Source organism: Dicentrarchus labrax, unplaced genomic scaffold (assembly GCF_905237075.1).
Source record: "Dicentrarchus labrax unplaced genomic scaffold, dlabrax2021, whole genome shotgun sequence".
Classification (NCBI taxonomy): Eukaryota; Metazoa; Chordata; class Actinopteri; family Moronidae; genus Dicentrarchus; species Dicentrarchus labrax.
In genome coordinates, this window is record NW_026136710.1 from 13,019,025 (window position 1) to 13,046,976 (window position 27,952).

The window sequence follows — 27,952 nt, forward strand, 5'->3', positions numbered from 1 at the left end:
TCTGACACACTCGAACACACGCACACATATATACACGCCCTCCACCCCCATCGCTGCAGTGTCTCAACTGCCTTGGAGCAAACAAGAGAGGATATAGAACACAGACGTTAATAAGACAGAGAAAGAGTGGCACTGAAAGAGAGAGAGAGAGAGATGTACGTGAGTGTGTGTGACTGTGTGAATATGAGGAAGACATGAAGATGAAGCAGCAGGACTAAAGGTGGATTGCACAGAGCCTTTCTCTCCCTGCAAGGGCTTGTCTGCAGTATCCTTTATAAATGGATGCTGGCTTGTGAACACGGTAAGCCTGACTACTCTCAAACAGACAGCTTTTTTTGTAATCACCGCAAGGCTGGCCTGCTTTGGGCACAGAGGAGGAGCAAGATGCTATTTCATTACAGGCATTCTGCATAGAGGGAGTGTGTTTTCCTGATAAAATGGGGAAGGTGATGTTCAGAGATGGCACCAAGGCAGGCAGCCTGTCCAGTCCCCTCCTCCACCCTACTAGCTGTGTGCCAACAGACGCTGCTATCTTATGCTTGCAATTTGACTCATCATCTCCCCAGAGCATCCTCGATTCTTATGGAATGCTTTTATCTGAACGCAGTCCTTAGTTAATGTAATTACTGTATGTAGGACAAGTGAAGGATGCATCAAAGATGTGTGTGTGTGTGTGTGTGTGTGTGTGTGTGTGTGTGTGTGTGTGTGTGTGTGTTTGCGCGCATGCCTCTGTGCTCTGTCCAGGCCATGAGCTATGAAATGGAAAGGGGAAATGGGAGAGTAAAAGTACCATCAGCTTTCAGGTGATCAGGTGTTCGGTACTTACAACTGGCTTTACAAGATATTGAATGTGTATTTGCAGTGGGAAGTGTGCAGGGGCTTGGCTCTGCGAGCTCTGGGATAAGCGGGCAAATTGTGGCCTGACAGTGGAGGTTGATGTCTGCTGTTCTACAGGGGAAGAAATTACATCGGCATTCATTAATAATCTCGGGCTTGGATTTTATTTGGTTCATTTGTGTGCAGTTGTTGTGTATTTATGAATGTAAATCTTAAAAGTCAGAGGGGGGGAGAGGAGAGAGGGCAGAGCGTGTTCATTACTCAGCAGGCAAAACAGGATGATTTGTGACATTTTCTGTTTCATCTTTCATATTTTGAACAGAGCGTTACTGTATTTCTTTTTCAATGGGGGGGGGGATTGGTCGTGTAGCATCAGGAGAGCATGTGTAATTTGTGTGTACTGTATGTGTGTTTGTGTTACATGCTTGAGAGAGAGAGAGAGAGAGAGAGAGAGAGAACCAGTGCAGGGAGGGGTCGAGGGGCTGGGGGGTTTAACAGTAGGGAGGCAGATGGGGCAGAGGGGCGGAGGGGCGGAGGTTGATGCAGCAGAGAGCAAGAGCGAGAAAGAAGGAAAGAGAAGATTTGGAACAGATTGGATGAAAGAGAGAGAGGGGGAAAGACCGTGATAATTTCACGGTGGTAGAAAGACGCGCTTTCCTGAGCATGTGACACAGAAAGAATGCTGGATGTGTGTGTGATAGTTCCACCGGCAGGAGCTCACATCAGGCCCTCAGACATCTGTGCATCAAGGCAAAGATGGTGGATAAATTCCACCATGCTTTTATCTCTTGAGCAGTAACAATACCAAAATGGATCAAAAATATTAGATTGATATGTTTGCTGTGCCCTCTGTAATGTTGCTCGATTGGGGTTTGTGAGAGAAAACGGTACAGTAACATTGATTGCTGTCATCGTGTAATGCTGACAGACTGGGATAAGCCTTTATGGGTAGCTGCAAGTTGAATTTACTGTTCTAACCTACGAAAAAGCTTTACATTTTGGAATTCAGAGAGGCAGTTTATGCAGCATGCAAACCATGCTTTATCAGCAAGTGTAGGTGTATGTAATGTTTTATTTATTTCTGATCAGTTCCACGTTTATTAATCAAATTGTGTTTTTAAATTAGGAGATGTCTAGAAAGCAATATTGGTTTTATTAAAACTCCAAGGGGTCTGAGTTGTGTTTTTGGGCAACCAGAATCTGCAGATATTTAATTCTTCATGATGCCATTTCACTAGAAGATTCATGTCACGTTGCTGCCATGCAGACAAAAAATGTGGCTTATAATATCACAGCTGGAATCTGAACTGGGTGTTTGAATGTTTTGCATGCAAACAACATTTTTCAGGCAAGACAGTGTCTAACTGTCGGTGTATTGCACTGACAAAATCCAGGGTCTTTGACGTTTTTGTCCAGTTGTGATCTTGTTCTCATCTCAATGGCAACTACTACTGTCTCAGTCACTGGTTGGTAACCATTAGAAGACAAACAAACAGCTTTTGTCACATTCAATGTGACAAAACCACTGAGAACTACACTAATATCTGATTCATCTTTTCATTTAAGCTGCAAAATGCTCAGTTTTGCTCTGCTACATGTCAAAAAATGTCAGGTCACTGATAACTTAGGCTTTAAAATGATAGATGACGAGGTTCAGTGTGAAATATAAAGGTTAATCACATGCTTACATAATGGGCCTTCACCAAGTTTCACACACAAACAGACACACACAGACATTGAATAATGTCATCATTATTATAATAAATATTGGAAGAAATAAATGTGTTCTAATTTTTTTTAAATTCTTAAATCAGTGCAATACACATCACTTAAATTAAGCATAACGGGTCCAACAGCTTGGATGTTTTATTTCACTTTTTGTATTAAATGGTAGTATACGGTATGCTGCCACTCAAATGACCTATGCGTATTAAAAACCAGAGCAATAGTGTGACAAAACCTATGCTGGGTTGACCTCCTTCCACCTCTTTTGTTACTTGCTACATCCACTCCACTGGGTGACATAATGGCAAGGGACAGCAGGGACAGACTTGGTTTTAAAGTGACAGTGGCTGTTGAGGTAGCAGCTCCCTCCTCATTGAGGAGGCCAATGTCACCATCCGGTGCCCTTTTAGCCATCTTTAACCTTATAGGTGAGCACACCACCGACTTGGACAATTAAACTGAGCTCTATTACATTTAAGTACAAAGGGGGCCAAGCCTAGTTCCCTCGGTAGCCTACTTAATAAAATGATTAATCTAAGATGTCATTTATTTCCTGGAGAGGGAGTAACAGAATTACCGCAAGAGACTAATAAGAGTCTTTTCTTTAATAGTTGTGAGAATTAACATGAAAATGTATCTTTTACACCATGCAGAGGCCATAAAATATCCTTTAAACCATAAAGGAAGTATGTGTCCAGAAAGTCCAGGTCTCCCAGTTGCCACTGCTCACTCAGGGCATTGCTCTGATTCCGCTGGCTCAGCATTTGTGTTTGTTTTGGGTCTTTAATCCTTGCCAGGTACTAGGAAAAAGTGTCATCTCCACACAAACGGCTGTAAGACACTGTCTCTTTTAGACAGGCGCTGATGTAGAGAAGACTAATAAATTACTTAACAGTAAAGCATCAGTGGGGAAAGCTATCAGCTGAATCGAACAAAATCTTAGGGCGGGGCTCTGTGAATGAGTACGGATTAAGTTATCTTTCGCTGTTACATAAAATAACATCAGCTCAATTCATCCCTCTCTTTCTCTTTGCCCTCCTTTCTAATCGTTGCTTGTAGTCACATACAGGGGCCTGTCTGTTTTCCTGAGGCCGGGCGTGTGAGAGGGCCTTACTTCCAGCACTCAAATCTGAGAGGGCAGAGCAGAGGGGACTAACAGAGCAACTTTGTGTTCCATTGCACACACATAACAGCGGTCATATGACAACAAGGAGGTGGACAAGAGGGAGGAGGGGGGGATGATGAAGGAGTGTATGGCCTACTACCCACTGGTGAGAGATGTTGGTCTTTACTGAAAGAAATGAAAGTAGCGTATATGCGCGCATGCATGGATGCACATATATACCTACATGCAGTATGTATATCAATACAGGCCGCAGGAATACATCCAAAAATAAAGTTTAGCACAACAATTAGCCTGTTTTGATGAGGGCTTGCAGGTCTGCTTTTTCCAAGAAAATAGCTCAAACTGGAGTGAAGCTGCTGGTGTACGGCAGTGACCTCTACAGTCCACTGCGAGCCTTCCTTTCTGTTTTTACCATACCATTTTTGTAAAAAAATCCCACTGTTTGTGCTGTGTTCTTGCAGAGTTATCAGTTCTGATTTCCAGTGTTTAACTTGCAGTATAATTGTCTTTCCGTGTTTGAACAGGTGACATTTTCTCATATCTCATTTTTCCTCATATCGCTCCCCTCCACACACATTCATCCTGTTAACACAATACATACAGTTAAACTGTGTTGGCTAGAATCTGTTGGGGACTTGGCAATATAACAAGATTATTAATTAAAATATAGGTTTGGCTTTTTCGGAAGATGATTTCTTCATTTGGTGTAAATCTTGTCAAGTTTCTGCTTGGGCAATGGCCCCACTGCAATATGTAGGATATTTGATTCTTTATTATTCCTTTAAGCATCTATTTCACTGACCATTGTCCCTATAGCATTTATTTTTCAGTGCTGACCGGGTGGGTTAATGGCTGTTAGATTGCTGAATCTAACTGCAGTATGAGATATTCTTTCCTTTTCCTGTTTCAGTTATCAAATCACCAACTGCAGATATTGTCTGTGGGTTGTAGAAGCCTGAAAGTGTCCGTTACCCACAATTTCCTTCCGTTGCAGAAAGCGATTATCTTATTTGTCATGACCCAAATGAATATTACGTTGGAGTGAGTGTTTGAATGTAGATTAGAATGCTTATAGTACTTACCTGTGTTTTGATCTCTGTGGTTTACACTATCGTGAGAAAGGTTCTCTCTATTGAATCTATTACATCTGTATGCACCAGCAGCAAATGCACAAGAAGCAGATATCCAAAGGCTTACACGTGTACACAAGTGTGCACACACACACACACACACACACACACACACACACACACACACACACACACACACACACACACACACACACACACACACACACACACACACACACACACACACACACACACACACACACACACACACACACACACACACACGAGACTCTAGTGTCCACCTTGTGCCATCTTATCCCTTCACATCAGACAGCCTACCCATAGCTCAGCCAGCGCACAAACATGCCATTGTCATCGCTGGCTGGCCTTGTGACTCAGTGTGACCCGCTGGATTGGAGAAGGGGGAACACAGCCATTGAGATCAGGAACGTTAAACAGAGCATTATCACGAAAAAGCATCTAGCATACAGAGACCTTACCCTCCCCACCCCTCCACCCCCTCATCCCGTCTCCACCCTCTGAACAGCCCACTGTTTTGGGGGAGTAGAAAGGAGAACACTACCCATCATTGTTTTCGATAATGAATGAGTAGTGTCCTCACATGTGTACAGTATACTGCCATCTTTCTCTGAAGTCTGCATTCAGGGCAGCATGTCAGGGAGTGATAACACGAAATGTTGAACAAACAATTGTGAGAGCTAAATTAAGAGTTTACAGGAAAGGTTTATATTACAGATAGGATATTTTGATAAGGGTAATGACAGACAATTCAGTTTACTATCTTATATCTATATTCCTATTTTAAGTAATTTCCCCCTGGGATTATTTAAGTATTTCTGATTCTGATTCTGATATGTTGGATTTAGCTTCAGCTCCCAGATGATTTGGTGTATTCATAAGGAATAGGTAGATTCACATTGCTGCAGATATGACATGCTTTCAGGCATGTTACAGATGAGCCAAGAGCATATAAAGGTCAAATTGATTACAGGTCACATACAGCTACATTATTAAATTTTTGGCCACCAGGGAGTACAAAAAAAAAACACCCTTAGCTACATAGTAACCACCATATCACTGCTGTTGTTAATGAAGTTTTTATGGCTGATGTGTTAGCACTTACAAATCAGCAGACAAGTAGCAACGTTAGCATTTATGTTCCTGACCTACAGGTGAATACAAATCCAATACTTCCTCATCTATTTTAGCTCCATTTTGAGCTCCTCCAACTTCTTTTTGTGAGATGTTTGACTTTCTTCACCAACTAGTCGTTAACATAATCTGTCTACCATTTTGATTCTTGGCTTTTTTCTCTTTATTTATTTATGTTTTCCTGAGTCTTGAGACTCTTTGACAGCAAAAATTTGTCTCCACTGCATAAACTTGTTAAACTAGGTATTCTTGTATTCCCAATTTTGCCTCTGTAGTCCAATGTATTCTCAAGAACAGATGACAAACAATGAGACAGAATCTATTGTATGGAAATTAGGTCCAGATGCAGCTCTTTTCGGATGAAATGGTACATCTCACATAAAGTGGTGCAAACTGTTGAATGGTGCTGAAGATTATTCTGCCTGCGACCTATATCTCATATGATTCTGACGTAGGATGGGGCGACCACAAGGCTCTGACTCATCACACAGACGCAGGCCTTGTAGGTTGGAAGACATCACTTAATTCGGCCCACTGAGATATGCACATAAAAGCATACATTTGGTTTTTAACTAGCAACGAGACACACAGTATATTTTTCAAAAGCATCACATGATACAGTGTTATCTACAGGATCTGCTAGCAACTGGCATGGGGGTGACATTGATCTACCGTTCTGCTACTAGGAGCATGAAATTGACAGTTTGCTTTTTGTCCCAGATTCCACAATGTTATAGCTGCATATATCCAGTCTAGGAATCGCACACAAAAAGCACCCAGTATAGTGCCCTGCTGATAACCCACATATAATTTACAGCATTCTTCTGTCCTTAGTTAGTCTCTAAACATCTGTTTTGCGGAGCTGGATTTCTGCCGTGCATATGCTGATTGACTTGAACGTGCGAGTCAATACTGATTACAGTAGAGTCAAGAGTCAGCTGTCAATTCAGGTCAATTTCAGTTTCTGTCTTTAGCCTTAGGAACTGGAACCAAAAATCTACCCTGTTTCCTACTATTACTAATCAGTTCAAAATGCCACTACACATTGTCCTTGTTAACATCTAGTAATACAGTAAATATGCTGTGATAAAAAGATTATCAGGCATATTGGCAGGCGTTAAAGGATGGTTCCCCAGTTTAGAGTGGCGAAAGGATTTTGACAGATTAAGATTATAATCGGCCAAGCAGCCACCTCCATCTTATCAGAAACTCTTAGGTTGTACAGTATTAGCTGCTGGATGTAGGAATTCCTGGAAACCTTGCCAGGCATCTCCAGTATGCTTTCCAGTAACTCTAGCACCACTGATTTAAGACTGCACTCGGCTCTGAGACAGTAGGCCTAAGTAGATTGGAGTCGGGATAAATGAGAGCATACAAACACGAGAGTAAGATAAAATAGTATACTCATACAAAAAACTTAAGATTGGGTTATATAACTGCTTTTATTGCTCCTAGCTTATTTGTCAGTGGTGCTGTTATAAAGCCTATTTTCTTATTTCAGATTCTACCTTCAGCTTAGATTTAAATCAGAAGAAAATGTTTTTAACAACATAGTAGCTATGCCATCAGTTGTTGTTTTTATTCTTTAGCCCTTGTAGTTATATCATAGATATATGAGGCTGAAATATATTTCACATATTGCTCAAATTTTATAATTTTATAAATATTTCAGAATATGTCAGTTTGATGTATAAAATATTTCCCCTGTATCAACTTAAAATAACAAAATAACCATGTGATAAAGGCCTTTCTTCGTCAAGTCTAGCTGTGCTTACAATGTGTCAGATGGGTGTTGATTCAAATCTATGGTCAGTTTACAGGCTGTACTTTGCTGTGTTTCTAATACAATGTTCTCCTCGTACAGGACATGAAAACACGAGAAACATCTTTAAATATGATTCAATCCCCCGCAATGACTAATGAGTTGCTTTTAAAGGACCAGTGTGTAGGATTTATTTTTTTGTTATGTGTGAAGTGTGTGATACTACTGTGGCTGCAAAAAGTGCCAAAAACTCAAACGACCCTATCTAGGGCCAGTGTTTGGTTTGTCCCTTCTGGGCTACTGTAGAAACATGGCAGGTCAACATGGTGGCCTCCACAGAAGTCCACCTGCGGCGTCAACGGCTCATTCTAACGTAAGAAAAACACAACGATTCCCATATTCCGGTGATTATACAATAAAGAAAACATACCTATGAATACTATATTCCTTTCCAATGATCCTCCTAAATGTTACACACTGGACCTTTAATATAAAGTACATCCCATAAACTAAACAGATTGTAGGTATATGGTATTGATATAATGATGATGATGATGATGATGATGATGATGATGATGATAGCATATTTTAAAGACAATGTGAAGTTAACACTAATGTCCACATACACATAAACACTGTACATTTTATAACATACACTATGATTTCAACAGATTTATCTCACTGGAACATTTCAAGCCGGGCTACCTTAAAGTGACTTTTAACTTTAAAGACTTGATATGAGTCCTGTGTTGCCCATCACCCACAAAGATGTTGTGGTCCAGAGCATTTAGCATATACTGCGAAGATTGAAACCTCATGTCTTCAGTCTACAACTGAATTGTCCTTAAAAGTAATAAATAAATGTAATAAAAGTAAAATTTAAGATTTCTTTCTTAGAAAAGGCTTCTCTTTTTACATGAATTCATGTAATCTCTTTAGCTTGATATTACTGACCCTCTCTGTATCCATTGTGTGATAAATGGAATAATGTCTCCTCAGTTGGATTTCATTAAATTTAATTACTGTCCTTTTTTGCTCCTCATTCGGTATTTTATCTATTTGGTTTATTTGTTTCAAGCTGTAAATTGTTTGTTTACAGTTGAATCTAATACTGATTCCCTTTGTTCATTCAGTAATCAGCACAAAGCAATAAAGAATCCTTTCAAACTATGCAAATTGAAAATTGAAAGTCTTGGGAATATTTACAGTTACAGTGCTTTATTGAAAAGAGAACTGCTAGAACATGTCTGCTCCTGATTAAATATTTAAAACCTCCAGCAATTACAGCCTCAAGACAGTGATTGTTTTGTCAATGACCAACCAAGCACTGCTAATATATATCAATATTCAATACTTTAGCCTTAGGACAAATTATTTTGTCGATTTTTTATAGGTTGCACATGGAAATGAAACTTAAATCTGCTCTTTCAAAAGGAGTGCTGTTCTTTTGTTAACTGTTTTTGCAAGTGCATGATGATATTCTGATAGTGTGTGTTTCGACTGTCAACAGCGTCACTACCGGAGTTTAAATTTCTCATCCCTTTCAAAAGAAATGCCAACATCTATGGAAATTTCACTAAACCTTCAGCAGGTGTGTAGCGCCAATGCTTCGCTGTAGCTCAGTAGCATCAACACAGCTTCAAACGGCCGACTCAAACCTGACCTCCACCTCGATATAGTGTCAACAGTGTGTGTGTGCATGTGTGTGCAAATTTGCTTCAGTTCATTTTTATCATTTGATTTCAGTTCATCGTGATGAAAATCACTAGTCGTGATGTTTCTCTTCAGCCTGTTCTTCCCTGGTACATTTCAAATCTCTGCCCTGTGTGGAAAGAATGCCGACAATCATGTCTATCTGAAAGAGGATTACTCGGCCCTAACATCCGTTCAGCAGATTTTCCGTTATATATATATATTTATATATATTTATGCCTTTATTTGGAAATAAAAGCTCTTTTTTAAATCCCTTTCTCTCCTTTTAAACTCAGAACATCCGTCATCAGTCAAAACAGTCATTAACTGTTGGTCACTCTCCCTTTTTTGACTCCAGTAAAACTCCAGTCTTATCACCTAGTGGTGACTGTATGAGCTGTTGAAGAAAACAGTAGTTGAAGAAAGCATGCCTATTGATTGCCTCAGACTTTCTCACTAATGCATTGCTTATTCACGGCCTCTGTGGCATCACATAAATTAATAACGTCTCTCCAGCAGAGCCTCTTGTTTCGCTTAGAGGCCTTCTCTGTTTGGCCCGAGCAACTTTCTGTCCCAGAAATCTCACAAGGCTGTTGCTGATTTATCTGCTGATTTCTATACACAGACACACACAATTTTGAAAACAAAGACTATGAATTGCATATAGCTGGTCTTGACAATCGCTGCAGAGCTCATAAATATCCGACAAGGCCCAAAGGTTTGATCACAGTTTCACTCTAACTGCTTAATCTTGACACAATAGCAGGATTTAGTACAGATCTGGGGATTAGCTACTGTTTCACTCCCGGGGTTTGAGATATTATTGTAAAAAATCACTCTGCTAGATTCCAGTAAGACTCTGACACTGTATATGGACACTGACCAGACAGCCTTAAGTCTTTCAGTAACCTCTTTTTGTCATGCAGCCAGCGGAAAGCTAGTCAGAAGCAGGAAGCAACCTTCCAGCCACTCAAACAGCTGCCTTTGGATGAGAAAGCATGAGCACTGTGCAGCTGATCGTAAGGCATGTGAGCTGTTTTGTTTTTCTGTTTGCATGTACTGTATGTTAGTTTGCTGGAGGGACTCTAACTGCTGGGCTCCTTCTTTATGTAATGCCAATACCATCATTAAGACAGAGATAACGGTGCGCTTTTTATTAGTATTCATATAATAACATGTTTACTACACAATACAGGTCCTGTTGTGAAAATGCATGAATGACGGTGACACACAAAGTTCAGTAGGCCTGCTGACCCATGGGGAATAATGGATATGAATTACTGTATAGTCATCAAAGAGTCACATTTCCTTAGCACCATACTGTTCTGAATAGTCAAGGTTAAATTGGTCATACATATGCATTTCTGTATAATCCTAATGAGAATACTGAATGTCACAGGTGCCGGTCCCCAGGTTGCTGTTCTAAAGTCCTTGGCCTGCTTAGCTGTGATGAATTGGCTAGTTTCTTGCCTTAGTTAGTTCTGATGTGAATGGGTACTGGTTAAGTGGCTCTTAAACGGGAAACATGATTGGTCCCCTGTTTAAAACAACAGTTATTTATGACTTATGAGGTTGTGAAGTGCAGTGCTCTTCCTGCCTGTCTGTCCACAGCGGGTTTATTCTCACTGGAACACCTCATCCGATCCCCCTTGAAACGCAAGCCTGCTGACCACCGCACTACCGCACACCTGCACGCCTCATTCATAAACCATTACGAGATGACTAAAAGTGCACCTGCGCCTTTCACCTTTCTTTTTAACGTTGCACATGTTTGCTTTTCATTCATAAAAATAATACATTATCTGAATTTGTTCTTCCTCATCTCTGACACACCTGAGCACAAGTGGGACTCATAACAGATTATACTGCTGCACCAGAGTATCACCTGCATTCATGTTGTTTAATTTAATTTAATTTGAATCGCATGTCTCAAGTAGCACGGCGAGATTGATTTCACACCAACACATAATGGATTTAACATGCTTGTGTAGCTCTTAAAAATAGCTGCTATTAGATACAATTGGATGTTCTATATTTGCTTGGCAATGGCTGAACTGACCTGGAACGCCAAGTTTATTGTCACCATTTACCTGGTGATGTGCTCACTGAACCTGAAAAACAGATGAGGGCATACCAGCCAACAAACCTTTTATTTCTTCTTTTTAAAAGTTGTGTTTCTTGTGGTTGTTTGAATATAATCTTTATGGCACACGGTACTTGGCTACCCGTGTGCATGTACTCATCTCTAATAAAGGGTGTGATTGTAATTATTTGCAGCATGATAAATTAATAACAGCAGTTAAGTACCTGGGAGAGTGATGGAGGGAGAGCTGAGGGGCAGTGTGCAGCATGAGCTGTGGAGGAAAAGCAGGAGAGTGAACGGACTTGGCCTCATCTTGGCTATCACATTACACATGATACATCAGGATGCTGGCCTCTCTCTGTGGGCCCTATGGCTCTGCCTCTTCCACTCACTTACTCTTAAAGTGACACGCCTCTTTGTTGCACCAGGGCCAAGGTCTACTCGTGACACACTGTTTTTTGGGAGAGAGTTTGCCATATATGAGGACAGATATGAGTTACCAGAGGAGGGAAGCCTGGAAATGTATCCTTATTGAGTAAAGTAATCCTGCCGTGGAGGTGGGATTTTGTTGGACTTAACATAGTCAAGTTATTTGTTGTTGTTTGCATTCGGAGCTATTTTGACTTTAAATTAGGCTTGTAATTTGTTACAAAGAGTAAGCATGTTCCCATCCCGTAGGCACTTTCTTAATTCATTTTTGTTTATTTTTGTTGAACTTTCCAAAGTTCCGGGCATTTTATCCCGCTGTGTTCTGCTCTAGTTTATACGGTGTAGGTAAGCAACAAACCACGTTTTATTCTGCGCAGTGTAATAGCATGGGGAATATTATTAATATGAATTTAATGTGATAATAATATACACTGATTTCGCACTGCCGGCACACTACTTCCTCAGCAATTATCTAAAGTGGTATAACTTCTAAAAGCGCAGGAAAGCAAGTGCTGCATATTTCCGAAATAGCAAATTGAAAAGACTTCACACACACGGCTTTAATGTGTTTCATAGGCCCTCAAATCAGTGATGTGCATTAACCGGTTTGGCTGGCTATGCCATTTTGAGAGGGTAGTCAGGTGCCTGGAGCCAGGAAACAATGCTCTCCACTCTGTTTGTGTTGTGATGCTTTGTTATGGCTTTGTTCTGCTCTGTTTGTCCTCTCAGTCATTTGAAGAGTGTACCTCACTCACTGAGCTCTGAGAAATGCTCTCTCCCTCTATGTGACAGGTCTGCAGAGTATAGTTTCGACAACAGAACTACGCCACAGTATGATTTTATGATTTTTTTACTCAGCCAATATCATGCAGCCTGTTTCAATGCAATTTTATTTATCACAGTTTCCACAGGCATTCACTGCTCCAAATTTGTTTTTGCTTTAAATTTGTCACATTCTATAAGACAGTATTTTATTTGAATTCATGTCCCCAACCTTGTTAGAATGCAATCTTTGTTTTATTAAAGTAAAAGCGCTGCCTCCTGAGCTGCTACTTTCTCAAAGCATGAGCATAATGAAACCAAATATTCCCAGAAATGTTTTTTTTTTCTTTTCCTGATCACAGCATACAATCTTAGGGATAATAACACAGATGTCTGGGCAAGGAGAAGGGGCTTTACAACGGTATGAAAGCATGAAAGGCACCTGCTGGCTTGAGCCTGTTATTTTCCACTGTGATAGTAAATAAGCATTTCACCTGATGTCGTTTTGCTGAGCAGCTCCCAGAGTATGGCAGTCAGAGGTGCTGTGTTGTAGCGTGAATAGCAGAACAATATTGGTTACAAGGAAACACATTTATTGTGTTAATCCAGACTCAGTCTCCTTTCAAATAGTTTGTTTTTCTCTGCCTGTTTCTATGCGTATGTTTGACCTTGATTGTGTATATAATGAGTCTGTGTGTGTGTGTGTGTGCGGTGGTGTTAAATGGGTAGGCGTGGTCAGCAGAGATCAACTTTGGCTCAGAGTCTATGGTAACGCAGGACTGCAGATAGAGAGAGCTGGGTTGTGTGACTGTTGGGAACAGCAAATCTGAAGAGGCAGAGTACACAGAATAAGGGTAGCATGGCAATGGTTGAATGGGAGGTGTGCAGGTTAGTATGCATGTGACTGTATGCTTTCATTGCGATCAGTATATTTCCACTAGATATTTTTTGTTTCCTCAGGTTTTATTACAGTAATAGTTCAACCTTTTGAGAAATACACATACTGCATTCATTTTTCCCAAGATGGAAGATTGATGTCACTGTGTTAGGTGAGTTAGATGTGTAGCTAGAGCCAGGAGGCAATTATCCTAGCTCAGCATAAAGGCTGGAAAGAGGTGCAAACAGCAAGCCTGGCTCCTGTTATCATTATTTAACCAGCAAGTTCAGTGTATTTTTAAACTTTTTCAGAGTCAGTCAGGTTTCCTCCTGCTTCCATGCTATGCTAGGCTAACTACCACCTAGCTGAAACTCCATACCTAACACACAGACATAAGAGTTGTATCAATCTTCTTACTCATCAAGAGAAAGCAAATAAGTGGATTTTCCAAAATGTTGAACTATTCCTTTGACACATGTGTTAATGATTGATTGGATTGTGATGAAGCAGCTCTTAAACATGCTATTCATGTCTCTGCTCTTTCTTATGTGTTAGCAGACTCAGAGGCCTTCAGTTGTCGGGGAGATATCACACCGCAGAAGAAGCAGAAAAGATTTTATCAAGAAGATCAAGCAAAACAGGCCAAATATCGAACTGAGGTGGATGGTTGCAGGAGCCAAGCAAGGGCAACGTACCACAAGAGCCATGTGGGAGGAGAGTGAGGGAGTTTTGCTATTTGCACGCATCATGCCCAAACACTCTCTCTACTGACAAAGCTGAACGTTCCCCAGCCTTCCTCCAGAGCTTTTCCTCAGGGGGAGCCCCTGCTATGAACCCCAGCTTCCTTGGCTTCAGCAGGCAGTCCAACCTCAGAGCCAGGCGCTGTGTGGGCATCCCACAAGTCTGGGTTCTGCCCACACAGGACTCACAGACTGCCCCTGAACAAAAAGAATGAAATACTCCTGAGTCACTCCTCTGTGTGGTGGCTCTCCTGTCTAGTGTTAAATTGGTCTGTTGTGAAGTTTTGTCTGCCTCTTCCCCAGCAAGTTTCTACCTTCAGTGAAAACCCTCTCCAACTCCTCCACCGAGTCCTTTTCGGTCACCACTTCGTTTTAATTTGCTTCCCCATCAAACAGCAGCACGAGTTCCTTTTTGCTCACCACGTGGTGGAGGACCATGGGATGCCGTCAGAGCTCGGAGGAGAAGGAAGCGGCGCGGCGCTCTCGACGAATCGACCGCCACCTGCGGTCGGAGAGCCAGCGGCAGCGGCGTGAAATCAAGCTACTGTTGCTGGGCACCAGCAACTCGGGCAAGAGCACCATAGTCAAACAGATGAAGATCATCCACAGTGGAGGCTTCAACCTGGACGCCTGCAAGGAGTACAAGCCCCTCATCCTGTACAATGCCATTGACTCCCTCACCCGCATCATCCGTGCCCTCACCACCCTCAAGATTGACTTTCACAATCCTGATCGCGCCTACGACGCTGTGCAGCTCTTTGCCCTCACAGGGCCAGCTGAGAGCAAGGGGGAGATCACTCCAGAGTTACAAGGGGTCATGAAACGTCTGTGGGCTGACTCAGGGGTCCAGGAGTGCTTCCAACGATCCAATGAGTACCACTTAGAGGACAACACTGCCTACTACCTGAATGACCTGGACCGCATCTCTGCAGCTGAATACATCCCTACTGTAGAGGACATCCTGCGATCCCGCGACATGACCACTGGCATTGTGGAGAACAAGTTCACCTTCAAGGAGCTCACCTTCAAGATGGTAGATGTGGGTGGACAACGCTCGGAGAGAAAGAAGTGGATCCACTGCTTCGAGGGTGTGACTGCAATCATTTTCTGTGTCGAGCTAAGTGGCTATGACCTCAAACTCTACGAGGACAACCAGACGGTAAGAAACAATTCATAGTAAATGTATGCATATGCACACAGGTATGCTGCTTGCACACAGCTTATGTTATCTCTTATGTTATCTTAAATTTGTACAGCATTCGTGAGAAGAATTAGAAGATTGGATCATTTAAATAGTGAGAGTATAGTTCTTATGTGAGACAGATAATACTTAACTGATCATCTGATTTACTGCAGTAATACCAACAATGTTAGTATATAAGTTCTAGTCCACGCAATTACTCTAAATGATCAACTGTTAGTTGCATAAGTATAATAAAGGCAAAATACTGTGAGGTGTCACCAAATAACCTAATTGTGTTTAACCCTTCTGAGAAACAAAATGAACACAAGCCTCTTCTGCACTGTCATTTCCTCTCTGTACATCCCCGTCATCTTCAACATAACCTTGCTGTGGTTACAGATACAGGGATTACATTTTTGTTTTGCTTCCGTCATACACATATTATTTGCATAGCCTATTTCTTCTAAGATAGTGGCTATTCTAAATGTATTAAGGGTACTTCCGGAGTTACTGCAAACTGTGTTGTTTGCAGGAAAGAGTTTGAAAGGTGAATTTCAGTTGCAAAAATAAGGAGTTTAAAATACAATTGTTTTCTCATCATTTCATTTTAGTAGCTTAAGTACATAATGTCTGCTTTTTCCATTTTAAATTACTTATGTTTACTCTGGTGGAGACAAATGCACAATCTTTATCTCACTGAAAGATCCTTAAACCACCAAAGTGCTTATCATTTAAAATACAGAAACAGACCGGCCTAAACAAACATGCAGAGTGTGTTCATTTCAGTCAGTGGACTGTTTAGTGGACCTTGAATTGAACACGTCTAGAAGTATAGTAGTATTTCAATCTATGCGAACATAAAATGTACAAACGTAGGGCTAGTGGTCTGTGGGGAAGAAGCCTGGTTTAGAGAGCCTATAAACTACAGTACCCTTTTTTTGAAAGATATTCATTATGGCCTATACTAACTGTTGATTGGATATGTTTTACTAATGTGCTCAGCTACTCTACCAACCACATTTTTCTTATTTGTATTGTTACAGGCAAAAGTTTTAAGACATAATTGCAGAAGTTACTTCCTAATATCCCCACACGGCACCAGGAATACTGTACTTTTCATCCTTTTATTCTCATCCTAAATAATGTTACTACATGATATCATTTCTCTCAAGTTTATTCAATTTGTATAATAAGCAGTTTGGAAAGCCTTAACTAAGTTTTATGGTCCATATTCAAATTTTTTTTGGCTGGGGGCAAGAGTGGACCGATTTTGTAGAATTGGGTGAAATGCAGTCACGCTGCCTTAATATGAGAGCAAAGCTGTTTTAAATCTGTCAGAGTGAAGAGAGTGGCCCGTGTAAGTTATCTTCTATTCCTGGCAGTGGAATTTCAACAATTTGCTATCCATAGCATATCCATCTTCTTATCTGAGTGTTTTGGAATAGTTGGGTAGTTATTGCTTGTTTAACTGCCCATTTGATAATGGAAGGTCAACAATAGATACTATTCTACTTTTTAGTCTAGACCAACTATGAGGGGTCAGTTATTCTCTTTCTTCGCAGGCATGATCACATTTCTTTCCTAAAGAGTTTCCACTATCCATGTTCACCTTGATGTCTTTATATAGTCTCTGCAAGAAATAACTTGAGCACAGAGGAAACTTTGTCGTTCCTGTAACTGAACTGGCCTGATAATTCATAGGTTACCCGGATAAAACAGGGTGTACACTGCGCCAGGTTGGAACATGAAATCAATTAATTTTATAGGTTAAAAATAAAGTCTGAGGAGAAAAATGCAGTATGGTGTTAATTGAGTTCACAGAATAAAGTGTGGGGCTGTACCTGTGAGAATTAGCAGATTGTGAAGGCACTGTGTAGCAATGGGAGTTCACAGGTGCTGGAAAAAACAACTTTTATTATTCCGAGATAGGAGCGGAAGACGAAAGCAATGGATCCAAACCACCAGAAGGAAAGCCACCCTGAAATTAGAGCATCCATCCTGCTGCTGAGCCTACTGGGATGAATAAGATTGCTGCAAATACTGACATTTTCATGGATGTTTTTTGGGTGAATTATTGACTGCTTTTACAGTTTTATGTGTTTTAATACATGACGCTAAGCTTAAGATCTGTTTGAACACACCAAAAGGGTTTCTTCAGTTGACGGTAAACTTGCAATTTAAAAGTAGTAACATTAATGTTGGCTACGATTTTCAGAGGCTAGACTGAACCACTGTTGCTGTATGTTGTTGCTGCTGCTGGTGTGTAACACACGCATAGTGTTATTTTTCATTATAAGATTGATATTATTCACATGTAGCCATACTCTACTTTCCTGAATAACTGTCCATGCATTTTCTAGGGCCTTATCCCAGCATGCACTCAGTGAGAGTGCATGCTGGGACAGGTTGCCATTCTATCACGTATCCCTGCTCAGAGCCAACCACTGCAACTATAATGTGAGACAAAAAACAAAGCAAAAAGCCTTCAATTGCATGTTGCCTGGAGTTAAAAATGCTGAAATCTGTAAAAATATTGTACTAAAAACAATTGATGGCGATAACACATAAACCAAAATTGAATATTCATGACCTTCAGGACATTAAAACAAACCTGTCATTAATTGAACTAATTAATTGAACTGTCTCATTGATCAGGCCATGAGTGCAGGAAAAATGTACATTTTGTAGTGCTTCTTAATAGTAGACTATAGCTTATATAATTAGCAGTGTAATGACACCGTAGGTGGTCTTATAACAGTGTCTTAACACCTCTTCACCATTTGTCATTGTTCATATTGTACTAAAAGTATGATTATAATTATATAGGTATTTTCTGGATGAATAAAACATACATATGGCAGAAATGTGTAGACGTTTATTAACGTTATGACCTACAGAGATGATCTCCTCACACATATTTTAAAGTGAATATCACATTATGCATGGGGCGCATACTTAGATCACACCACAACAATGCTAAATACAATTTATCAATCTGAGCCTGTCATTGACAAAATACTCATAGAGTGACATGGAGACACTTCACTTGCTGTCATTTGTGGTATAATGTAGGCTAAACATTTATACAAATTTGAAAGAGAGGCTGTACTAGCATACAAATCACATAATGCCGGCCATACAGGACATCAGGCCACACCCTCATAAATCTACAGGACATCAGGCCAGACAGCATAATGCAGCAGCAAATCTAAATGTCACATTGACTGTATACCTAATCTAAATGTTACTGGATTGAGGTACGTCGCTGTGGTTCCTGCGACATCGTACTGAAGGCTCCACAGTTAATTCCTGCATCTTGGAGCCGCTCACTTCCACAACCACTGTCAGCTGACACAACACTGCTGAACAGCTGTTACCTAACACATAGTGTAGCCTCTACATGCTCAATACGTCCGCAATGTGAGAAAGAGAAGAGTGTTTGTAACTGTGTACTCTATGTGTCTCTGGTTAAGAACTGTATATGGTATACCAGCTGATAGGGAATATAACCGCAGTGAAACACAATTTCGTTTACGTTAAGTTGGGTTAAGCATCAGTTATGATTAAGTTTAGACGACTCCATGGAATGAAGGTCAGTACAATGTGATGGTAAAGGACGGGATCATTAAGTTGACGTGATTCAGGTGCAAAAGATGAATTATACTGACGAGATACTGTACAATAACAGCAGATATTATTATATATTACAAAATGTTAACCCTTAGAATAAACAAACTTAATATCTGGAACAAATGTCACAAGTTACAGTTTGTTAGGCAGAAAACATGCTTACATACCCAGCACATTTCAATTTACCAGAAAACAGATACTGACAATTGAGCTTCTGGTAAACAGCAGAATATTAGGCGGACTGATCTCAGGGGATATGTAGACATATTTCTAAAAAAATGTTTTTCCATCTGTTTGCTCGGCTTGTTCAAAAAGGAGATGGCTGTGCAAACTCAACTGATTTTCAGATAAAGAACAAACCATTCACCACATCCTTACCGTAACCTTCTGCATTTTGGGTAACCTTACTTGAACTAGTCTGAAGTAAAATGATTTGGCAGATACTTAACATTTGTTAGGTTTTACAATACACCTAATGTCGAATACGTTTGTATTAAAGCTCTTGCACATATTGAGGTTTAATTAATTATAATCAATGTGTTACTGTTATTCCAAATCATGCTTTGTTAAGGGGAGCTGCCATTGTTAGTTTCCCTCCAGTATCAGTAATATTTACTCTTTTGACATGGACCTGCCAGCAAACATATCTATTACCTTCTTTACCTTAGCACTAACACAACTGAGTCAATGAGTACAATTCATTCTGTCATATACTTTCTAGACCAGTGGTGACTCATCATTTTTTAGTTCAAGTGCTACAGCTGAATCTTCTATTTCATAGTCTACGTTGCAAGCACTGAAAATTTGTGAACAATAGTAGCATGATCCTTTGTTGATGAGCAGGTTTGAGTAGAAGCTCCATGAATTATGTCTTATCTAATGGAAAACAACACAACAGGACTGACTATGGAGCTTGAATGACACGGCTAAAACTGGTAAAGCTCGATGTTTGTTGAAGAATTCGGTCGTTCATACGACTCACTACGAATTTCGAGGCAGTCATCAGTTTTTATGTGTACGTATGATGATCACTGATTAATGACTCAGTCCATACGTATAAGAAAGTGTTTCAGCTGCTTCAAAGGTCCTCATTAGAGGAAAAGGTGTTGTTTTTATATTGATGTCTTGTTGTATCCAGTGATCATCATAGTGATCTTAACCTTCAAAGCTATATGCAATGTCAGACAACAGAAAACAAACTTCATCAGACCAGACTCACACGGTTCAGTTTCAATGCACCAGCTCACACACGACAGAATAATTACAGTACAGCATTTGCCCATCAACCCATTCCCTGATGCATTTTCCCTGTCCCATCCCTGTCTTCATAATGAATCGGTTGCCATGGTTACTGTTGCTTAGCAACAGGCCAGTCAAATGCTCCTAATCCTGCGCTGTTGACAGTGAGCTGTGACTAGGGAAGGGAGGATGAGAAGGGGAGAGGAGGGTGAGAGGAGGGGAGGGGGGAACAAACAGCAGCGCTGGAGAGAATAGATATGAGGTGTTTATGTGCACACATGTATTGTGTGCCTGCGTGAGTGTTTGCGTGTGCGTTATTATGAATGTGCAGTGCAGGTTTATATGCAAGGGCTGAGGCTGAGCAACTGCAGCAAATTCTGTGTGTATGTGAGATGAAAATGAAAAGCCTAGATGTGAGGTGAGCGGCTGTTTAAGCTTGTGTTAGCCAAACATCAAGGCAGACACGGACTGCAGTGTCAGCTCTATTTCTATTGTTTCAATTATTATTTTTATTAACCTCTCAAACAAGATTTATTACCTGTGACATGAAAAAAGACGGGGAAATTAATTACTGGTTTTTCGTGTTTTTATGTCAAGGTTTGTCATGTGCACTTCTCCTTTCAAGCCACAGCAAAGACGACGTATGAACTGATCTGAATGTGAAATGACAGTTTCACTGATCAGTGGCTTTAAATCACACCGAGCATCCCTTCAGAAGCACAGAGGCAGGTGTCAGAACGGTGCCTCAAAATGTACTCAGAAATATTCTCCCTCAACTCAGCTACAGCATCTTAACCGCCTAATGGGTTATCAAAGGCTTTACTATCATGTAATTGAATTGCTTCATGTGACATAATGGCGTTTTGAAAAAGAGCTTTCCAAGAAACAGAATGAGATTGTTCAAAGACACACCAAGTGAGAAAATCATGTCATGTTTGTTAGGGTTTTTTTTGCCGATATTTTCTTTTCCAGATTCTACATTGTGTACTTACAGTAGGTTTCAATGTATCCTCTATACTATCCAACTATTGCATTACTTAACTGCTATAGCAAACTCTAATTTCTTGCATGTTACCAGATTCAGTTTTACCTTAAATATTATTGAAATGCTCTACAATGACAGTCTGAAGGTTCGGTCCTACACACAACTATCCATGTTACATGTAGCATTAAGGTAGCCCCATACTAGCCTCGCCTTACAGAGCAAAGCTTTTATTTGTCGTCATTTTAGCTTTGCCTTATAGTGGACACAGAAACTGATACTGTATTATCCACATCAAACTCTTCCACATTACAAAAGAATACAGATTCAGCAAATGAGCAAACTTCAAAGGACATTTTTTTTTACTCATTTAGCTGAGACTCAAAAATGCTATTTTGCAGAAAATATAGCGCAGGAATAATATGTACAATTGTGTTTATGTTTGTTTGTGTGTTTCTTTTCAAATCTAACCCCAGCAGTGTTGCTGCCCACAACAACAGAGACATTAGTAATTAAACAGAGAGGGATAAGAGAAAGGGAGAAGCCTGAATAATGCAATTTTCAGGTACGGTAGAAAAAACATGGTGACAGAGAAAATCATCTCGGTAGATAAGTGCAAAGCAACCCCTTCTTGTGAGGCAGTGACATTTAAAATGAACCTTAATGAATTACGAAGGGGTGGCTGCACACTTAAGTGATTTGTATTTATGGGAAACAAAGCAATGACACAGGGATGAACTTCCTCATTAATACTTAAGCTTAATTAAGGCCTGCGCCTCTGGACTATTCTGACAGGAGGCAGCGAGGGGGAAAACAGTGTATGCGTGTGTGTGTGTGTGTGTGTGTGTGTGTGTGTGTGTGTGTGTGTGTGTGCGTGTGTGTGCGCATCTGTGAATCAGTTTGAAGCGAAGGAAGGGGGTCTGCATGCTTTAGTGCTCCTGGATGTTGCTCTCCCCCCTCCTCCCGCTCCCCATTAAGAAACTCTTACTGTACGAGCGCTGTTGTGGCCAGGTGAAGAGACTGGAGACTCCCTGGGCTCAGCTGGCTGTCTCCTGCCATACTCTCTTAGCAGCTGGGCTCTTGTTTTGACACCCTGCAAAGAGGAGGAGTGAGGTCAAACAGACAGAATTTGTGTAGTGTACAATGTTTAGGGGCCAGTCTTTGTCCCCGCGGGGACACATACTTATACAGAAAGGAGAGCTTATGTTTCAATCTGGTCGGATAACAACATGTGAGAGAACAGGAGCAGAGAGGAAGACATGGGAGAAGAATGAGCAGTTTTAACCCTTCAGTGCAGAACTGGGGTTTAACAGATTCTGCAGACACACTCTTATGCAATATGGGTTGAATATAAGCCTAATTCTTATTCCCTTCCTTGTGTCATTTTAGTTTAAACAATTAGCTCATTTATTAGTTTGATAAACAGTGTTTTGGGATATTTTCTTTTTATAGTATCCAGTGGCTAGTTCGCAGTACTTGTGGCTCAACAGACATCAATTTCTCTGTTTTTGAAAACCTTTGTCCTCTCAGCATTTTTCCTCCAGGGATGTTTTTATTATGAGCTACTCACTCAAATTTAACACACAGCTGAGAAAGAGTATTATGTATTATTGTATATTAAGGTCCCAATATTTGAAATTAAAATTTTCCAATAATACTTTATTATTGGACTACATATAAAGGTTGCATGCAACTTTCTTTTCTCACAACTGTAGCCTTTTCATCATTATCCAAAAATAGTGCACTTACGCCACTGATTAATCAGGGTTTACTTTGAATCTGCACTACGATTGTCTAATCCTTTGCTATTCCCCTGAATATCTTTTTTCATTCTGTGCAGATCTTGTGATTTGCTCAGAGCATCACGTTGTTTCTGTAACCTTTTAAACAGCAGTCTTCCATCTGACAACCTCCCAGTCACAAGCTACTGGCCAGTCGCCACATGCCAGGCATGAACAGATCAACTTTCTTTTTCTTTCTTTTCTCTTATACATTCAATGTCACATGAGCACAAACTGTATGGAAGCACATGGATGCATACATGCACATACACATGTATACACAGTTTTCATGAAGACGTTTTTCTTCTGTACCAAAAAACAGCATATTCCACCATTCTGCAAATTAAATTTCCATTTAAAATAATCAATTTTGAAGTTTCCTGTCCTGTGTGTAGTGGAATCGAATGAAAAAACAAAACAACTAAATGATAAACAAGTTATATAACATAAAAGGTCCTGTTTCTTCTTTTTTTTTTTTCGTTTTTTGTAACTTGTGACTAATTTATCAGTTGCACATGGCAGATATCAGTAATTACATTATACATTTGTAAAATAAATCATAGATTTGTACGTAATTTTAAAATTTCATTAATTCATTTATTTCCTCCTACGGGAAATAAATGATAATGCAGCAACATTTAGAATACCTCTATTTAATCATATTTATTTACCAAGTCAAAGGTTGAAGAAGAAAAACAATATCACAGAGCCAGACCAGTTATGGTGCACTGGTTAGAGCAGTCTGTCCTCAGTGTGAATGTATGTCCCCGACACCATGTGATCCATTCACATTTTCATAACAACAATTATTGCAATATTTACAACTATTCTTCAGAAAAGTGAAACGTTGGGCACTGAGTGATCATTATACAGTTTTGTATTTAGAGAACGGTAGTGGTGGTTAAAGAAGTAATCAGCTGTTTCAGAGGAGAATGTGAGAGTTCAAACTCAGGTCTTCATCTGTCTGAGTCTCAAATCTCTGTTGGCATAACAGAAACGCCGTACCTTTTGGCTAGTCAAGTGGATATCTGTGACTTGTGCTGGATTTTAGATCTCCTCTTCTCTCGTCTTTATTTTCATCTTCAAATTTTGCCGTGACCTTACATGGCCTAATTTTCTCTCTTGGGTTTTCCCAGATCACATGATCCTGCTTGTGTGAATGAGGTCTGATTGTGTGATGAATTGGGCTGATTTGGGTTGTTGCTTCAAAGCAAATACTACATTTTTCTTAGCTGTGAAATCATTTCCTCATGGTCTGATCTTCTTTTTCATTTCCTTTCTCTCTCCACAACCACACAGAGCCGCATGGCCGAGAGCTTGCGCCTGTTTGACTCCATCTGCAACAACAACTGGTTCACCAACACGTCACTCATCCTCTTCCTCAACAAGAAGGACCTGTTGGCTGAGAAGATCAAACGCATTCCTCTGACAGTGTGCTTCCCTGACTACAAAGGTCAGAACACCTATGAGGAGGCAGCTGTCTATGTGCAACGGCAGTTTGAGGACCTCAACCGCAACAAGGAGACCAAGGAGATCTATTCGCACTTCACCTGTGCCACTGACACCAGCAACATCCAGTTTGTGTTCGACGCTGTCACGGACGTGATCATCCAGAACAATCTCAAGTACATTGGGCTGTGCTAGGACCTGAGGCTGGATGGGTGGGAGGTGTGTGGGGTGGGCTGGGGAGGGAGAGGGAGAGGGGGGGCAAAGCGGGCAGCAGTTGGCCCGCCATCAGGCTGGATAAACAAAAGGCATGTCAGTCTGCCTGATGGTTTATCTCTTTGAAGAGGTGCAACAGAGAACTGCAAATGAAATGAGGTAGTAAGAAACAACGGAGCTGGTGGGCCACAGTCAAGATGGGATTTTTACCCAACGTGTTTGCACTGAATATGAGTATGCAGAGACACCCAAACACACGCATACACACACACACACACACACACACACACACACACACACACACACACACACACACACATGCACACACACACACACCCACACAAACACACACCGACACACATCCTTATGTTTGTTCACACACAAGATCCTTGGATCGACAGTCAAGCACTTGTTTGACAAGGCAACACTGGAAATTTTAGACAGTTACCCCTACCTGCCTGCCAAACCTGAGGTAGTAGGTCTGTACTGGTGGTTTTCGGTTACGTTTGTCTACTGTATTTTATTTGCCAGAGTCAATTAATGCTGCTTTACAAGAAGAGTTTTGACAAAATCAATGTTCTCTTTTGGATTTTCACCCTAACAACGATAACCAGTGAGTGCACCTGACGTGGGGAGAGCCTGTATTTCTGAGAAAAAATAAATAAATGTCAGTAGACATGATGTCACAGGGTTTCTGCCTAAAAGAGGAAACTGCCACAGTGTAAAGCTGAAGTGAAATAAGTTTTCTACACACTATTTCTGTTTTGCCCCTTGGTCGAATATCTAATGTTGTTCTTTTCCCCCTCTTTCTTTTATCTTTTGTGCTTTAAAAAAAAAAAAAGAATATGTCTCTCAAACCTGCCTTTTATAGCAGGTCACTGACTTATAATACCAGGAGAGTGTTATGCTCCATAGAGTCAAAAGTATTCTTTATGATCATTCCAGTTTCCAGCAAGAGACAACAAAAACAGTGCCAAGATCAATTTGTAAATAAAACCAGATCCCATCCATTATGTTATTTTTTGTTTTGTTTTGTTTTTATGGACAAATACATTAAAACATGCATGGTTTTGTTACTTTGGGATACTAATATATTTTCTTTGGGATTATGTTCTTCTTTTCTTAGGTTTAAATAATATATTCCCAAAAATATATATAAAAGTCAAACACTGTGTACGATTGTACAGTTGTCAGAGAGGAATTTATTGAAAAGAGTTATATCAATATAATAATTGATGATGATGAAAACGATGACGATAATGATGATAGTGGTGACGATGATTACAAAGATGACGAGGAAAATCTCACTACAAAGTTAGCATGAGAGGTTAAAGTGGATCAAAGGAGAACAAGACTGTAGAAAAAAAATGAAGAAGCAAACCTTGAAAGTTCAATCTTCCTTGCATTATCTAAGTGGAAATTGTTAAACAGCCAGTCAGTATGATGTGTAAATATACTGTAAGGTACACTCTTTGTTCAAACAAATGAAAATAAAGGTTGAGTTGGGTTACTGTGAGTGAGATGAAGAGAGAGCGAGAGAAAGAGAAGGAGGAAAACCCCACTCCACTCCTCCTCTTACCCTTTCTTTTCAGTTCAGAGTGTGATGTGCAAACGACTCAGCTAAGGGCTTCAGGCTTGACTTTACAGGATGTCCACCTCAACAAAAGACAAAACAATTAAAAAAAAGAAATATAAAAAGGACAATAACTATGAATAAAACAACTTATGCAAATTTTCATGGTGTAGTAAATGTGTTTTTGGGTGGTGGTTGTGTCAAAAGTGCTTTAAATGTGTTTGGGATGGGAATTTTCCTAGATGATGGACCTCCATGCCTCCAGTCTTTCATAATTATGCTGCACCAAATGATTTGTGACGTGGAATAGAACATACTGTCCAAAACCCTTGTTTCCATCCTCAGTGTCCAAAATCATGGCATAAAAAGTGTTTGTCCTCGCCATACAATGTAGCCGCTGGGGCAAGAATAATTCGGACATAAAGTATGCAATTAAATTACTCCTGAATGAACTTGGCCTATGTGTGATGGGGTGACAGCGTACAGTGCCGTACAGATTCCACTCTAATTACTGTATAAACCCCAGCTGACCCCAAGTGTCTGCTGATGGGTCTGTCCCCAAATAAATATACCTTCTGTTTAGCAATTTCTAGTCTTTAAAGAGTTAAATATTGCAATGTGATTTAATTCAATGCAATATTTATGCAGTGAGGCTTTGGCAAACCTGAACCAACGCCTATAAACTGAGGAACTGTTAATTGTTACACTCAATATGTGTCCTCTGAAAGACATTTAGGCAAGAAATGACACAATAGTTGTGAGGAAACCTGTAGGAGGATGTTTCTACCACGCAGGCCATCCTGTTACCTTCCTTTTAACGCTCATGTGGTATGAATATTTTTTTGAGTTTAAACATTATTTAAATATTGATAATGCTTTCAGTTCGTCAGACTGGGGGCCATACATAAAACATTACAGTACTGTGTGGCTGATGGTTTTTAACATGATTTTTTTATTAATATTTTACTTATTTTAGCTCGATTTACATCACTGTGTGAAAAATGTCTTCAGGTCATGGGTGTATTCTTTTGTGGATTGATTTAAGCAACAGTGGGAATTTGTTTGAGAGATGAACATAAATAAAATCCACTGCTGAGAAGGGAGAGTTCTGCTGAAATCATGCCTTGTGACTGTCATGTGGTAGGAGATGGTGCCAACCATAAAAATGACTGAGTTACAGAATGGAAGAGTAGCTGATAAAAAAAAGTCAAAGGAGGTATAGAAATGTTCTTTATCTATTTATTCAATTGAATCAGGAAGTAACTTGTAGTGACATTTTAAGTAGAAATGGTATACTGGTGGGGGCGTGGGGTTTTTCTCAGGAAGGTTTCATCATAAGGTGGTGCTAAGCAGCTGATGTTGAAATAATTAAAAAATGGAACTTTAACCGTTCAGTCTTAATATTCAGTATTAGAATTGTTGTACAAAATCATAGAAAGAAACAGAGAGTGCCTCACCTTGATATAATCTACACTGAGCACACAGTATTCAAATGTGCACGACTGGAATACCATTAAACCCTGTGAAGCAGCTGGACTGCGCTAGAATCCAACTCGCCAGGTACAGTGGTATTGTTAGGGTTGGGTATCGAACTCTGTCGTTTTAGGGGTACCGAATTACGCTCAA

The 27,952-nt window shown here is 40.2% G+C and overlaps 1 protein-coding gene across 4 annotated transcripts; it reads left to right on the forward strand.

Moving 5' to 3' along the window:
• On the forward strand, positions 1 to 26,489 carry gnaz (guanine nucleotide binding protein (G protein), alpha z polypeptide). Of its 4 annotated transcripts, none has more exons than XM_051413356.1 (3): positions 1 to 301; positions 14,092 to 15,435; positions 24,391 to 26,489. In XM_051413356.1, exons 2-3 carry the CDS (start codon positions 14,713 to 14,715, stop codon positions 24,733 to 24,735), a joined length of 1,068 nt encoding a protein of 355 aa, XP_051269316.1. In that variant the 5' UTR covers positions 1 to 301; positions 14,092 to 14,712; the 3' UTR covers positions 24,736 to 26,489. The 4 variants fall into 4 exon arrangements, with proteins under 4 accessions (XP_051269316.1, XP_051269315.1, XP_051269317.1 ...); XM_051413355.1 differs by having other exon boundaries at positions 14,095 to 15,435; XM_051413357.1 differs by lacking the exon at positions 1 to 301 and adding an exon at positions 12,800 to 13,080 and having other exon boundaries at positions 14,095 to 15,435.
• The last annotated feature ends 1,463 nt before the right edge of the window (positions 26,490 to 27,952 follow it).